This window comes from Symphodus melops, assembly GCF_947650265.1.
Source record: "Symphodus melops genome assembly, chromosome: 12".
Classification (NCBI taxonomy): Eukaryota; Metazoa; Chordata; class Actinopteri; order Labriformes; family Labridae; genus Symphodus; species Symphodus melops.
Genome location: NC_136702.1, coordinates 13,549,406 through 13,565,783, shown reverse-complemented (window position 1 = coordinate 13,565,783; position 16,378 = coordinate 13,549,406). Strand labels below are relative to the sequence as shown.

The 16,378-nt window shown below is 39.2% G+C and overlaps 1 protein-coding gene across 2 annotated transcripts in view; it reads right to left on the bottom strand.

Annotated features, from left to right (window-relative positions):
- Window positions 1-16,378, bottom strand: part of erbb4b (erb-b2 receptor tyrosine kinase 4b) — a 308,590-nt gene that overhangs the window by 88,629 nt on the left and 203,583 nt on the right. For both annotated transcript variants that reach the window (XM_079357754.1, XM_079357755.1), the window contains exons 5-10: window positions 12,389-12,454; window positions 8,107-8,225; window positions 6,474-6,615; window positions 5,046-5,159; window positions 4,485-4,611; window positions 3,749-3,822 (exon numbers count right to left, since the gene is read on the bottom strand). In XM_079357754.1, coding sequence (XP_079213880.1) covers window positions 3,749-3,822; window positions 4,485-4,611; window positions 5,046-5,159; window positions 6,474-6,615; window positions 8,107-8,225; window positions 12,389-12,454 — 642 coding nt within the window. The remainder of the gene's footprint in view (window positions 1-3,748; window positions 3,823-4,484; window positions 4,612-5,045; window positions 5,160-6,473; window positions 6,616-8,106; window positions 8,226-12,388; window positions 12,455-16,378) is intronic.

Sequence of the window (16,378 nt, the reverse complement as noted above, 5' to 3'; positions counted from 1 at the left end):
AAATTGTGGTGCTTCTTAAAACCAACAAATGTTCTGTTTCTCCCACTTGAAGCATTCATGTGCTTTTCCACAAAGGGTAGGATGCAGGTGAATGGGTTTGCAGAGAAGAAGGCCACACATGGCCTGTCCATGTCCAAGAGCAACAACGTTTGAGAGCCCTTTTATTAGATGGATAATAGGTTCATATTAATGGCTATCGTGGTGTTATGTGAATCCCAACTGAACACAGATAGGAAATGATGAAAACAAATTTCATGTGTTTGAAGGAAATGCACACCAGGACTCAATCCTGCCCTTAATAACTTTCTAGCAGAAGAAATCATCGTTCCTTAAGTTACGTGTAATGCTCATCTTCTCTCAGAGTTTTTGAAATATAGGTAGGCAAACTAATGAAAGCTATATGATAGAACAGTCATATGGAGATCATAGTGTTCTGTGTGCTCATACAGAATCATTAAAAACATACACTGTATGCAATTGACTTTTGTCCATCTTGTATTCTGGATCCCTCCCTCAGACCTCTTGTTAGCGACTTCAGGATACTGTGGGGCCTCGATGACTAGAGCCAGCAGTGCTACAGAATTGTCAGACTTCTACTTTGAGCCACTAATGGTCTCTTCCACAAGACCTGCAGTGCACCTCACAGTCTAACGGTAGTGTTCTTTCCAGGGGGATAACAAGCGACCTGCCTGCTACACATTTTGCAAGTCTGTCACCCTGTGATCGTTATGTTGTGCATGACTATGATTTCTCCAGGCACCATGTGTGTTTGTGTACTTTAAATTACAGAATTTTTATGACTTGAATAATAAGTATTAATGTCTGTTTAAGAGCCTGTTACTGTCCAAAAGTGGTCAAGATAGAATAATTTTGTCCGACATTTCTCCTGATTGTAATTGGTGAAAAACTGGTCTGTAATAATCTCAAATAGCCTAAATAGTTGAGATATGAGTACTTCTGCCTCTGGACTATGAATTCCCCTCAATATCCCGAGCTATACACTTTGAGTTCTGGAGTAGTGATGCAGAAATGCAAACGTGTAGATACAAACTGCTGACTGACAATGCAACTATTTCGATTGCAGGAAAAAGCATCACAGAGACTCCTATGGTGTGGGCATTTACTGAACAGATCATGGGAATACAAAGGGTCAACATAATAATTGTCAATATTAAAAGAAATTCTGAGAAAAGGAAAAACCTAGACAAATAGTCAAAAAAAAAGATAACTGAGTGATTTAAGCCAAACATTAACATTTGACCTTCTTTCGCCTTCCCATCTACTTTATGTCAAGGACTGATTTGTTTCATAAAAACACAAGAGTATAATGTGTGGCTTATGTGTTAAAAGCCACAACAGTGGCACACCAATGAACAAAGCATATAACGACACAAAAGTAGAAGAAGAAGACCAGGGGCTCACAGGCAAAGGTTAAGAGTGCTTAAGCTGTGGTGATTTCCATCTGAATCACAACACTTAGAGGAACCCTCCTGTGCTAAATTGCACGAGTCAATCGCCCCCTCATTTAGTAATGTGTGTGAAGAAGCTGAAAAAGAGAGAGAGGAAAGTCTTGGAAAAAGAGTGAAAGAAAAGGAGTAAGATAAATTCAAAAAAGCAACAAAAACAGAAGTGAAATGGTGACAGGTTGGTGTGTTGGTGTGTGGGATGGGAGCTGTCCTCCTACACAGCTCATTTGAAAGCTGGAGCAATGCCAGTGGTGACCTTGGGGCCACAGAGGCAGGTTGGCTTCCTCTGTCAGAAGTCACCTTCTCCTGACAGCTCAGAGAGATGACAAGCTGAGATGACACACATCTCGGACTACATGGGAATGGGACAATGGTTGGTCCCCATCACTTGCTCTGTGAATTCACTTAACAGAAAAAACAGGATATAGCCATAAAGATAGAGTTTTGATATTTATTTTGTTATTGCATTGTATTTTGACTCGTGCTATAGATTGTTAAAACATTAAGGATTTCACAAGCTGGGATGAAAGTGTGATTTACTAAGCCATAGTACCATAGCTTACCACTGATTTAACTTTAAATGGATACTTCACCCATTTACATGAAGCTGTGTATCATTAGAAACATGGTAGTAGTGTTGAATGGTCGTGAATCCAACCCTCATTTTGCCCTGAGATGAGAAAAACGTGTTTTTCTTTGCTTGAAAGTTTTCTTCATGCGATGCAAAAAGTGTCATATTGCATCACAGCCATACTGGGTAATACTTTATCATACTTTATTCATGCTATCTTGCATGAGTTGCGCAGAAGCTAAGCATTAGAGATCTGACGCCAAGTCTGCAGGTTTTCATGCTGTGTCCGTGTTGTCAGTGTTAACAGCTGTGTGTATCTATAACTCATGCTGTGCATCCTATGAAAGCTGTTTATTTTGATATTGACAATGTAAGCCATTTCAAGACCCAACCACAACAGCAGCCCCAATCTACGTATGTGTCAGTCCAGCAACAAACAAATAACTGTATATTACTGTATAGTGACTCAACATTTACATTTTGACTGTTTCTGGGCATACTACAACAGAAATGATCTCTGCTTCATTGGCAAGACTCCCAGCAATTCAAATCCATTGAAGGATTTAATTCAAAACACATCCCATACAGGTCCTCAGATTGCTTCAAAATATTTCTTAAAAGAATCATCTTTCCTCGATTTAAGTTGCCATGTTGATCTCATTTGGCCAATTCAAAGTTCCAACATGGATTTAAAATCAGTATTGAACTGAATCCAGGGATGTTTACTCTTTATAGATGGACATTGATGAATCATCTTGTTTTTGTTTGGTTGTTACATCTGAGCCTATTTTATTTGCTTCCTGTCTCTTTTTTCTTCTTCCGCTAAAAGGTTCCATTTGTGGTTGGGAGAAAAAAAAAAAAAAAAAAAAGATCAGTCCATTAATGACCTCTTAATTGCAACTTGTTGGAAAGACAAAAAAACCCAGACTGAGTGGATGTGATTTGTTGGCTGACCTTTTAAAGAAAAGAAAACTTCTGAGCTATAATTGACTTCTCTGATCATTTGCTATTTTCCATCAAAGGTAAAATTAAAAAAAAGGTTGGAACACAATAAGAAGTTTCTTTTTGGCTTGAATGGCCACTAAGAACAGGATTGCTTGAAAGACATTTAGACTGAACAGTCCTGGAAAAACAATGCGAATATCAAACAACCAATAAAACCTTATTCTATGTCTTTTCACTCAGTTTAAATATGTTTAAATACAGCTGACTTATTCTATTCAGATGATTAATAGAAAGTATGAAAGTATGATTATCCTTCACAAGTTGAACATGTCAACGAGTTTCAAGCGAGTGTCAAGGTTTCTTTCTGATGGCATTGTCAAATGTCTGGAAAGATGACAGTATACATGCAGCTGAGGAGCCGTGGTGGCGGAGGGGAGCTGGGGGATTAGCGATGCGCACCACATGTTCTGGATCTTTTCTTCATGGTGCGTGAAGGGAGAGCTGGGACTGTGAGACTCAAGGCTAGGGACTCCCCAAGGGAGAGGCAGCAGAGACACAGAGGAGACTGAAAGACTCATCTGATATTCATCTTATGCTGCGATGTCTGTCCTTGCTTTGGACAGTCACACACACACACAAAGACGCACACACACACACACACACGCACACTGAATAGGACTTTTAAGTGTAAGGAAAGTGATAAATGTAAATGGGTATGTTCTGTTTATTCTCTTTTGATGAGTCATGTTCCATTGATGTTACCTACCTGTTATTTCTCGAACAGTGCGAAATACGTTGAGTTTCTCAGGGTCCAGAGCCTCAATATTGTGGTAGACATCCCTGTGAGGCAACATGGCAGATCAGAACAAAACAAATTGAAGCAGAACCCTTATTGAAAGGAAATATTATGCTGCACAGATGCAGCACTCGGTTTCCTAATCACAGCAATGACAAAATAAGCTACAAATACCCCAAATACAGGAATAAATCCATATAAAGTATGTTTTTCTGACTATAGTTTCCATATTATGAATATAATAATGTGAATGATTGCTTTCAGGCGTACACACTGTTTACTCATTCATAAATATCATATACATACGTTTGCTTTCTCTTCCACAGTCACCAGTACATTCTGACTGAACATGACACTCCCTCCCAACAGCAAAATCCTTTCACACTCCATATACATTAATGTATAAGCTTATATATTTACCAGCCTCCTTTTTATTCCTGAGGCGCTTACAGTGTGCTCATTTCCCACTTGACATCACTGACACTGGATTATTACAAATGATTATTTCTAATCATTCGAGCAATTAGTTAGGTTACAATTTGAGTGGAGTATAAAAAAGGCTTCCTCGATCTATGAATACATTTTCTTTTAATATTTTATTGAGTGACTTCTTTTTTAATGAGAAACACGATTCTTCAGACAGGAGCGGAGGACATATTAAATGTCCAAATGTAATCATACTTTTCCTTTTTTACAACTCTCTCACCCTTTGATCCCAGTGATGAGGAACACCAGGTTGCCGTTGATCTTGGTGCAGTTCACAAACTTGTCTATGTTGCTGGAGTCAACCGTCTGAGCCGTTTGCAGGCTTGCTGTGCCAATGCCATCGCATGCTAGGGCACAGAGGGAGGAAGTGAAATGCACTGATTTTAAACACAACACGGGTGAAGGTATGCTTTGTGTTAAAATATCAGTTTATGCTGTATAATATAAGGAGAAGGGACCATTTTCAGTGAGGAGCAGTGTTTCCCATACTGCATACTTAAGCCAACATTGAAATGATCTGTGACTCAATGACTAATGCAGTGCAAAGGGCCACTTACAGTTATGTTACTGTAATTATAAGGCCTTATATAATGTTGTAATTATTTAATGGCTCTTAAACCAAACTCAGTGCATCTTCCTTGAATGCCAAGTGTGAACAGAAATACTGTAGATGAATAATAACTTTTCCTTCAACAAAATAAGATAAGTAGTTTAATAAATGGAGCCTTGACTAATTATGTGTTAAAGGTACAGCATCTATAAATATCGTAATGGGTTTTACCTTTGGGGCAGATGTCAGTACATGGAATGCACATCTTAATGCGGTTCTCCTCCACCTCCATCTTGTTGCTGGGGCACGCTCTCACACAGGAGCTATGGTCCACCACGAAGTTGTCTGCAAAAGCATTTCATCATAAATGTCAAGTAGTTGTTTGTTACGCTGGAAAATAAGTGGCACTTGGTGAGGGTGCTCGCATATAAAGTTCCAAAAGTCACTTTCCTTCACTTTGTCTCTTACTGATGGAGAGTTTTAAAGTATTCAGAGTTTTAAGTTTTCAAACCTTTTTTTTTTGTATTAGATCATATTTATTAATGTACAAGTTTAAGATCAGTGTTTACTGTGAACTAATCAATACAATCATGATATCATGGAATTTTTTTTATTTTTACCTGGACTCTGCTTTTTCTTGAAAAACTTGGAAGCTCAAGGATGATATTGAAAAATGAACTTGTATAGCTTTAAGATAGTGCTAGCAAGCTTTGGCTAAAATGTCAATGAAATTACATGAATTATTGAAATGGTTGAACTATTGAAACGTTTATTGTGTACTACAATATGCCATTGTGTGATAGAGGGGGGATACAACGTGGATGCAGACGGAGCAAACCCTCTGCTTCTTTATCACCTGAACGAGCTTTGTTACCTTAAGCTAAGGACAGAGGCTGTTTCAAGGTAAATGACTCATCAAGATGAATGAGAGTCAGCTTGAGACCTTGATGAACAGTACAACCGTAACATGTGTCTCCGCAAAGTGCTACCTCTTGTTCATCCCTTCATGGTTGAATTTTGGTCTCCTAATGGAGTGATAAAACAGATGACCTCTGCCGGGCTGTCGGTGCAGAGTTTTACTTAGATTAATCCCCCATCTTGTCAAAGGTGGAGGCTTCTCTTTTAACAATGGAATGATAAGCCCAGTTAGATCTAATTTATAAAATCAGCATCTCACCCTTATAGTATCGTGTAGAAATGCAAAATATGATCGCAACAAGGTTTTTTTTTTTGTTTTTTGTTTTTTTTATAATTATGAGAAAATGGTGCAAATAGAATAGTTTCAGTATGGCTCTAACTATGACTCTGTTATTCAACACAGATCCCGAGCCCAATACAAGAAACACTTCAAATGCATTTAGCAAAGGGGCCGAGTAAAAGCTATAGGTAAAGTTTATTTAGAAACCATGTCAAGGTTTTTGCACGTTATGCTACTGTTTCTGTATGTCATGGCCCATTTTAACAAATCTGATGATCCATTCACATTTGAACAAGAGCTATAGGATCTGAACAGTATCTTCAGCAGTGACATCAATCCTTACATTCATATAGACAATAAAAATATATCCCCCCCCCCTTTACAGAATATGTTGCGCAAAAAACTTTTTCGAGTAAACTGTGGTATGTTTGTGTGTTTGCATGCGTCAAGATGAGACGTACGTGGACACTTTTTGACACAGAAGGCTCCGTAGGTGTACTTGGCCCTGGGGTTGTGCTCCAATTGGAAGGTGGTGGGGTTGTAGACAAAAGGCTGTGGGCACTGGGTCACACACGCCCCACTGTCATTGAAGTTGGTGCAGGCCTTCAAACACACAAACACACGTTATTACACACACATGACAATTGAGATCACAAGAAGTAGTGGAAGTAGTCTTCAGAGAGAGAAAAATCCACACAACGTGAAACACTTATGTCTATGTTTCTCGGAAGAACGTGAAACATTTTGTCCATCAATATAGCAGAAACCATGATTTATGTTACGGAAATGTCTGAAGAGACTGAGACGCACAAGTTCCATCAGCTGTACTGTTGTCGGAGCCGTGTTTACATGGATGGGACGACCTTGTGTTTTAAGTTTATTTCAAGGACTAGAAAAAAAAAACATAGCCTACTCACATCTTGTTTTTGATATCACGCAAGTGTCTGTAGATCATGGTATTTATATGTCAATTCATGTGCAATGTGAAGCTACGAGTTGACCCAAGTGTTGCTAACATTGGCCTGAGAAGACAACAACGCAGGCCAAGGGAAATTACAGCTCGAGCTCGAGACTTTTTCCACCATATGCGCTTAATGGCGCTTAATTCTGGTGCGTTGTGATTGATCAAGCCTTCAGCACGAGGGGAGAGGGGTTGGATGTGTCCTGCTGGAGGAGCAGCAACGGCTTCAGAATAGCGGAGGTGTCGTAAAACAGCAGTTTGTTTTGGTTCAATGCTGCCGCTCAAGGGCGACATCTACTGGATCAAAAAGTTGCACTTTCTTCAGTTTAAACAGTATTAGAGGCTCGAAATATTCTGCGACAGCCAACATGAGGATTTCCCCCAATGTGGCCACCAAAGAAAACATGTCTGATACCTGTAGGCAAATAAACATGATTTAGTATGAGGCACGATCTTAACTGGGATAATGGGAAGGGAAACAGGCAGGTTGAAAATGTTAGAATAGAATAAGTCAAAACAACAACTGTAATGTGTGCGTTTAGTTTGCTGTCATGTAAGTATGTCTAAAAAATGTCAACGTTAAGTTTCTTCAGATAAATGTTCGTATTGTATAAAAATGATGTATGCAATTATATGTCAGAGACATTTCAGACTCCACTCTCTCTCTCTCTCTCTTTGGGAGTGCCTTGCTGATTTATCCAATCTTGACAATCATAAAAGATGAAGTGTGAAGAATCGCCAAGAGCAGAAACTAATGAGCAAGAACTTGTGCCCGTCCCAAGTTAGACGGAGGGGAAATGATGGGGATTGAATTGCGAGCACATAAACAATCTTAACATTCAGAGAGATAAAAAAATAAAATTGATAAAGCACAATGGTGAAGAGTCACAATGGCAGGGGAGGAGATGAACAACTGCAATCATGTCAGGAAGGAATAGGCACTTTGTATCAGAGAATGATATTTGGTGTGTCCGTGTGTGTGAGTGTGCGTGTGTCCACTTGTGTACCTAACAGAGGATCTCACGATCATTATACACACACTTAAAGGGGACTACCCAGCACACAGGGGACCTGTTTTGCAGTCCCCTCCTATATATGCACTTGTGTGTGTGTGTGTGTGTGTGTTTACTTACAAAGCAGTCTGTGTCTTTTGGTCCATAGCAGCCACCTGCACACTCACGATGGCAGCAGTCACTCACATAGGGACCAAAGCACCGGCCGTCACACTGCTCCGCACAGACTGTCTTCGTTACTGTGGTGTGACAGATGCAGGAAAAAAAAAACGAGACAAAACACGTATCATATAACAAGCAAACTGTGGGTCATCCCATTCACTGCAAAAAAAAGGACTCTGAATGAGGGTGGCATAAAAATGTCTAATTTGCTCTTATAGTATAGTCTTTGATCAAAGGTAAGTGTGATTGCATTTGTCACTCCATGTTCTGGCAATTTGTAGAATGAGCGCCGTGTAGATAAAGCTTCCTGAATGAAAATGGGAGTAAAATGTGTTTCGACAAGGAGGCTTCGATCTAAAATTGCCATGCAAAGGACATGCGCACCGTACACTAGATGTTTAGCTAAAACCAAAGCATGTCTGCCACCCACCAGCTATCTTCATCCTTTTGTTTGTCTCCCTGCATGCGCCTCTCAGGGCCTTTCAGTCTGGATTTGACAGAGACATAGTGATTCCTATATGACTCAGTGTACAGCTTTCTCCTCGTGGTGAGAGTTTGTCCAGCCTTCCCTTGTATGCCTGTCGTAGTCATATGGGACACCGTATGCTTGCGTGCCTCGCTTCTTGACAGCCATATGTAAACGTGTGCAGGACTCTGGCATTTTAGATAAAGACAGCTGGTGAAAGACACAGCTAAAGTCTCTGCAGTGGCATTTTTTTTTTTTAGCACGAGCAGAAACACCATACCAAATGCAAAGCTTTTGGGATCAGGCAGGTAAGAAAATGACTACAATATAAGTTGACTCTGCCATGGTTGTGTATATGCACCAAAGGCTTATTTCACAAGGCTTATTTGAAAACAACGGGTGTTTATTTCACTGTTTATTGGGAGCCTTGACTGGTTTTCATTCAATGAATCTGATAATACTTGTTTTATTTATAGAGATGCTTTGCTGCTGTTTATTCCTATTATTATTATTATTATTTTTTTTTTTTACATAATTTTACCACAAAGGGGGACATTTGTTTCAGAACTTGTTAGATTATTCTATCACACCCTGAAAATCCCATCCTTCCTGAAACATGATCATCCTATTTCCTGACAATTAAGAATTTCGATATCCGATTTTCTTGCTCCACTCGAGCAGAAATCAAGGGGCTTATTTATTGAGGCTAACTTTCTAGAAATCAATCAACGATAACAGAAACCAAATATAATTCAGTGAATGCTTCCTAGAGTTTATTTTCAAGCCATATATTTTCTGCAAATAAACATTCGTCCCATATATAATCAATGAGTTTTCAAAATATAACAGTAAATATAGAACATTATAAAACCAATACAGCCATGACAATGTGCAATGTATTTGTGAGTGTATTCACACAGTGTTTTTTGATGTGTTCTGTCTCCCTTTGGGCATTGCGGTGCAGAGACACTCTCAAAGTGATGGATACAAGCTACAGACAACCTCCCGAACACACACATGGAAACACATTCGCATATTTCACCCGACGCCTAACGTATCATCAGCAGCATTCCATTAACGCTGCCTGGGCTAAAATGAAACGGCCTACCTTACCCAAAAGACACTCTGTCAAACAAATGACCTTGCCAACAGAGTGACGCAACGTTGTTGATCAATTTGGCTTTAAACTTCTGCTTTCAAGAAAAAAAAAGGCTGGTAACCGCAAATACAAAAGGAATCCATCCCATAAAATATGCCTGGAAGCTTCCTTTTGAACACCCGGTGGACAGCAGCATCAGTCACATGAACCACTGCCTCTCAGTTCCTATTTACATCAGCAGAATTGTTCTTTTTCACATTTAGTTTTCTAAGAAACATCATTAATAAACTTGGGGTTGCAATGGAAACACTTTTTTTTTTCACCTGGTGAAATTTGTTGCAAGATCAACACACTTTTCATAGAGTTGCCAAGGGCATGACAACAACGACAAGTCAGTGGCCCTCTGTATCAGTGACCAATTATAATTACCTGTTGAATTTGAGTTTTATACCATGATGTTGAAAATGTAGTTGTTTGACTTTTTGATTTCCAAAAGAGAAGATAAGAGCCCTCAGTCTGCACTTCAACTGTTTCATCTGCTTGTTTCTGCTTGTTAAAAGTTTTGTTGAGCTTTTTTTTTTTTTTCTTTCCTGACCGTTTGAACCTCCATCCTGAGATACTGACACAAAAAGCTGCTGTTTACTGTTGGCTTTGAGACAGTTGAATAATTATTCATGAAAATGTCACAAAAGGATCTTTGAAGTCTTTTTTTTCTTTTTCTTCATGTTTTTTTACACTTATTCATGTAATGCATTTCAGCAGAGAAACATTAAAGGTTGCGGAATAAAAAAAAAAGTGGGAAGAAAAATGAGTCCTGATCACCAGATATGGATTAAGATGGTTAGATAGAAGGCAGGAAGACTGGGCCAGGGCTTATCTTGGGGTTGGTCTGTGACGTGTTGGTAACAGATCCTGGTCAAACAAGTTCACTCCTCATAATCATAATGAGATCGCAGCTGCACAACAAATACGATGAGGGCATGAGAAAGAGGGAACTGAGGGCGAGGGTGGTGCATTTACACCAGAAGAGGGAAGATAATAACAGACAGATATACAGTATAAAAGCAGGAGTAAAGAACGGGGGTGTGTTTATGTCCTCGTGGATTTGTGCATGCACTATACGTCGTTGTAAAGTTTCACAGAAAGCTAGAGAAAGCCAAAGTCGTCATATTAATCAACAAAATTCCCTTTGTGTGTGTGTGTTGCGCTGGTGGAGAGCTGTATTAGACACAGATGGAGGGATGATGAAAATGGATGGACAGACATCTGCAGAAACGGAGCGACAGCAGGTAGATGAATTGCCGGCACAAGGACAATGACTTCACACTTTTTCATACGTCTCGCTAAAATAAGGAGCTGATGTTTTGGACAGGTTGTTCAGATTGCTTATCAAAGGCTGCACAATCACACTCAGAAATGCGTTTTTCATGGATCTTTCATTGCTTTGTTTGTTTGATGCCAAAACTTTAGTGACAGTAGAATAATGTTCTGGACCATACTGAGTTACAAAAAAAAAAAAAAAGTCTCCAAAAGTAGGGTGTCGGTAGCCATGCGGGAAGAGAGCATGCTCGTTGTTCTTTAATTGGGCAGTCCGAGTTTGAATCCAACCTGTGGCTCCTTTTGTGCGTATCACTCTCCACTCTCTCTCTCGCCCCAATGTCTGACTCCATCCACTGTCCCATCTCTAACTAAAGGATTAAAATGTAGACTGACGTGGCAGTCTAAGAGAGACAGGGAGTTTGAGCACTTTAGAAAGATGAGTGAGTAGGAGGGAATAACATGGAGCTCTCCTCCCCTCCCCTGCTGATCGACTCAGTAGTACATCATTCTCACACTCTTCCCCAGCTGCCATGAGCTGCTACGACAGGAGGGAGGTCCCAGCAGGAGAGTCTGAGTTTCAGTGTGTTTGGGGCCTTGAACTATTCTGTGGTTATGAATGTGTGTTTTATGTGCTTGTGTGTGAAGGTATTTCTTGATGATGATGAAGTGCATGCGAAGATTGTCGGAAGCTGACACCTGTCTGACACCTTAACTGTTAGTTTAGAAAAGCCTAATAAGATGTGATCTCTCGTCAGGAAATGAACTACATTTATGATAAACTCAAAATCTTCAATACAGAACATATTCTGCTCTGCAGTAGTGACATGTGAGGAACACATTAGACATTGATTTGTTTTGACCGCCATGGCGTGGCGACTGTGACTCAGGAAGTAGAGTCGGTCGTCTCTCAACCAGAAGGTCGGGGTTCGATCCCAGGCTCCTGAAGCCCAACGTCCAATAAGTCCTTGGGCAAGACACTTAGCCAACTAAGCAGTTGGAGAAATGTAGGGTTGTCTATGTTATGTGTATGAGCTGGATTAGTTACTTCTAACAGTCAAGTATGAAACACGCATGAAAGCCTGATTTCTTCCTATCGATTCTAAAACCATGAGCTAGCTGTTGAATGTTTTCTTTTTTGAAGGAAAAGTAGAAAAAAAAAATCACCGGACTAAGGTTTAAATGAATACAACATAATCTTTGTTAATATAACATATATATGTGTTTAGAAATCATTTGTATGAAGTATATTTGCTCAAACAAACCTTTATAGCTTTAAAGCTGATGTACTGTACGTGGCACTTACAGGAAGTCACTATCTCGGCATGTGCATGGATATAGCTAATAAGTGTACTTACAGCTCTGACACTGGTCCTCTTTAGGTCCCCAGCAGCGACCATTACAGGAACGATGGCATTTTTGACCTGCACAAAAGTTCAAGGAGAGAGATGATTGGCATTTGTAATGATCACTTAATCCCAAAATATAATCGGCCTGTAAAAAAAAAAAAAAAAAATCTATAATAGTTGAACCTTAAAGAGAGATAGTGAAGGGTTGCTGAGTCTGCTGTGTGCCATCAAGCATTCTACTGAGGCCAGAAAGTGATCCAAGTGTTGAGTGAGGATGTAACAGTTCCTTTGACTTACCTTTAAACGCCCCTTATGTGGGCCTGTGTGTGCCTGTCTTCTCCACAGCCTGATGCTGTATATTATGCACTTTTGTTTTTAAGAAACAAGAACTTCACATGAGAAGACAACTGAATCAGAGTTGAATGGTGTCGTTACTAAATGGAACAAAAGGCCATGATCAGTGTTTGGTTAGTTATTCATTTAATTAGGAAGTCATTCAAAAACATCCTCCTACACTTGTAATTCAAAAATAGGTTGTAATTGATAGAAAAACGCCTGTGCTGAAATTTAAGAATGTGTTTCCGAGTTAGTTTAATTATTATGCAAGAACGATAATAAAAGTATTACAGCATCAAATCAGCGTGATAACATGCTGTTCCAGTCGTACAATTCTTGAATACCCTTGCATCAGCACAGGTGTTTTGTGAAAATTAAGACTATTCTTTATGTCCCTTTCTTCCAAATCTGCCCAGCATGAAATGATCAGGTTGAGATAAAAGCAATAAGGCAGCGTCATGCTCTCAGAGCTTTGTTTCTGGAGCTTTTTTTTTTTTTTTTTTTTTTTTTTTGGAGGACTTAATTGACTGTCTGGTAATTGACTGCGGGGGACGTGAGCCTGGATAAGTGCACAAGTGCTGTCCTATGTCCATCAGCCTCTCCAGATGAGAGCTATTAGCATTGAGACCGACTCTACTCGCCAACACGAGTCTCTCTCTCCTTTGTCCCTGCTCTTCTTCCTCGTTTATTCCTCTCTCAAGCCCTGGCTGATTCATCGCCCCCTTTTTCTCTTTCATTTAATGTCTGTCCTTGTCTTTCTTTGTCTTTTTTTCCTGAATGTCTCTTTTGCTCTAATGTAGCCGTCGGTTAAGCTGTAGCCAGTTGCTAAATTAGAGCATCATTTAGTGACGGAAATGAGGTTATACCCATCGATAACCAGTTTCTTTAACCTTTATACAATGGGGGACAACGCATGCAAAATAACAAAGTCATATATTTTATAGTCATACCTTTATGCATTACACTTTTGTAAGTAATGCTATTCAATGTAATTTATAGGTTTTTAGTGCAATTAAGTCATTTCTTATGCAACGTTTATACTTTTAATAGTTTTTTGCAAGGAAGAATGTGTGAAATTGTACACATAAATACAGCATAAATTAAGTATATCGTGTATATCATATATATATATATGTATATGTATATATATATATATATATATATATATATATATGTATATGTATATATATATATGTATATGTTTCATGAATGTTTCTTTGAGTCATAACTGTCTCCGAGTTAGAAGCCTGAGTCCTGCTGAGCCGTGTTTACGTCATGTTTGAATGTACGGTTGTTGCTTTTTTGTGGATGTCACATAAGTGTCTTTAGATCACGGTTAGTCTGTCAATTGATGTGCAATGTGGAGCGATGCGATTTAAACAAAGTGTGCTAACATGAGCTGGGGGACACAACAATGCAGGCCATGCGCTTAATGGTGCTTAATTATTGTGCATTCTATTGATAGCTACTTCGAGCGAACTCAAGTGGAAAGGGGTTGGAGGTGTGACACAAACAGCCGTTTGTTTTAATTTAGTTTTCGTGCACATGGGTGACATCTATTGGATCAAAAAGTTGCACATTCTTCCTTTTGAAGGAAAGGAAGTTTTTTTCTTTCTTTCCTTTTTTTTCTGGTATTTGAAAAGAAAGATTTTAATACACTACAATGGGTTGCTATTTTAGTATATTTTTCACGTCTAATATATATTAGAGGTGAACTGATTAGTCAGACAAAAACAAGAACAAATGTTTTATTTTACTGTGTATTGCTTTGGCAAAGTTTAAGAAAGAGAGGTCAGTAAATTGAAGTGTATGAAAATAAGCATACAAACACGATAATATAGATGTCAGCCAGCTATAAGCGTTTGCCAAGTGTCCAGCACCTCTGCTGCACTTTGTTATGCCTCTTCTCTCCTTTGAGCCTGGTGCCCTGTGAAGTCAAGCTAAAGACTTTTCATTTTGTGCCCAAGGTTGTTCACTATCTCAGCTTATAAATTCTCACTGACCTAGAATAAACCTGTCCCACCCCTCTTCCTGCACCATAATCTTTTACAGCCTCCTTAAAAACAGCCCCCAAAAGGTTAACTACTCCGGCTGGTGAGGGGCATAAGACATATGTGTGGGGATTTAACTCAACCAACAGAGCAGGGATTCGAAAATGAATGTCCTATTTTTCAAAAGAGAGCAATTAACACACCAACTGTGTCAAAAATGATTCATAGCCAATAACAACTTAAAGCTTGTGCTCCTCAATAAATGGAATGGAGATTTAGCTCAATTGTGGATTACAGGTCTGGAGATACTGGAGATTTTTTTCATCGAGAAAAGGGCTCACACAGGAGTAAGGGTCGATCAAGGGCTAACAGGGCTGCAGAAAGAAGGGTAGTTGGTTAGAATATCAATGTTCGGAGGCTGCTAATCTGCATTTGAAGTCTTAAGCGAGAGCTGTGAGAGGAAATCTGAGGACACGTGCAGAGACCTTGTTATTGTTGCCCATGATGGTGAGGCGTTTTGTCCTGTGATTTTGTATGTGTAGACAACGGGATAAAACAGCTTTAAGAAAAACAGCAGCTTCTAAATGTCAAAACAGCTAAAGTGCTTAATTATGTATAAAAGCTGAGCGTGTTAAGAGGTTAAGTCAGTGAAAGAACACAGAAATGGGGTCAGAGGAGGTGGCTTTGACCTCAACTGTCACCCCCATACCTCCAGACCTATTAAGTATGTTTATTCAACCCCACTAAATCCTTTTATAATTCCATACATTTATTAACACTTTGAAAAAAAGGCTACACTGAAGATTAAATGAGATTGGAGCTGCAAGTGCTGTGTATTATTATGGCTAGCACAGAGAAACAATGGGGTCAAAGAGTCATTTAAAAAAAAAGAAAGTGTTTTGCCTCACAATCTCTTATTGTGAAAGAAACAGTTCAAAATAGAGGTCTTCCCGATTATCATGTTCAAAATGTAGAAACCTGGCTGTTTTATAAAAAGGCTAAGAATGGTAGAATTTACTTGAAAAGCACATATTGGGTTTGCTATTGACCTGAAGGAACCTGTAGGTGGAGTTGGCGTTTCTTTTCGTCTGAAGATTGTTAAGCAAATGAGTCGTGAGGGATGTTAATGAGCGGGATTCATGGGCAAACTGCCATTTAATGTCGAGGAAAAGACAATTGGCACATGGATGAAAATAAAGGCAGAGAGAGGTCTACAATGGAAAACAAAGACACAGAGAATATGAACAAATGTAATACCGTTTGTGAATTTCAAAACGTTGTTTTTCTTTCATTGCTTTAACAGCAAGCCTCTATTCTAGTGAAATCTTGTCAGACACTTGTATTGTCCCACACCTTTAAGTTATAACCACCAAACCAGTCACCACCATTTAGAATCAAATTCATTTGGACCTTTTTTATTTTGCTAAATGTGACGAAATAACACACATTCTGCAATGTTCTTTTCACAAGAAATGGATTATCTACTAACAGAACAAAACGTTACCAGCAATCGACCAACTTGGCCTGAAGTGATGACACTTCTTTGCCAGGTTTTTAGAAAGGCTCAGGGACTTAAAAGGTTGATGCATCAATTCAAAGATGCTTTCTCCCCAAAATGCCATTGTGTGCCTGACTATCTTACAGAAGTGCAATGCACAATCAATTAAGTCCT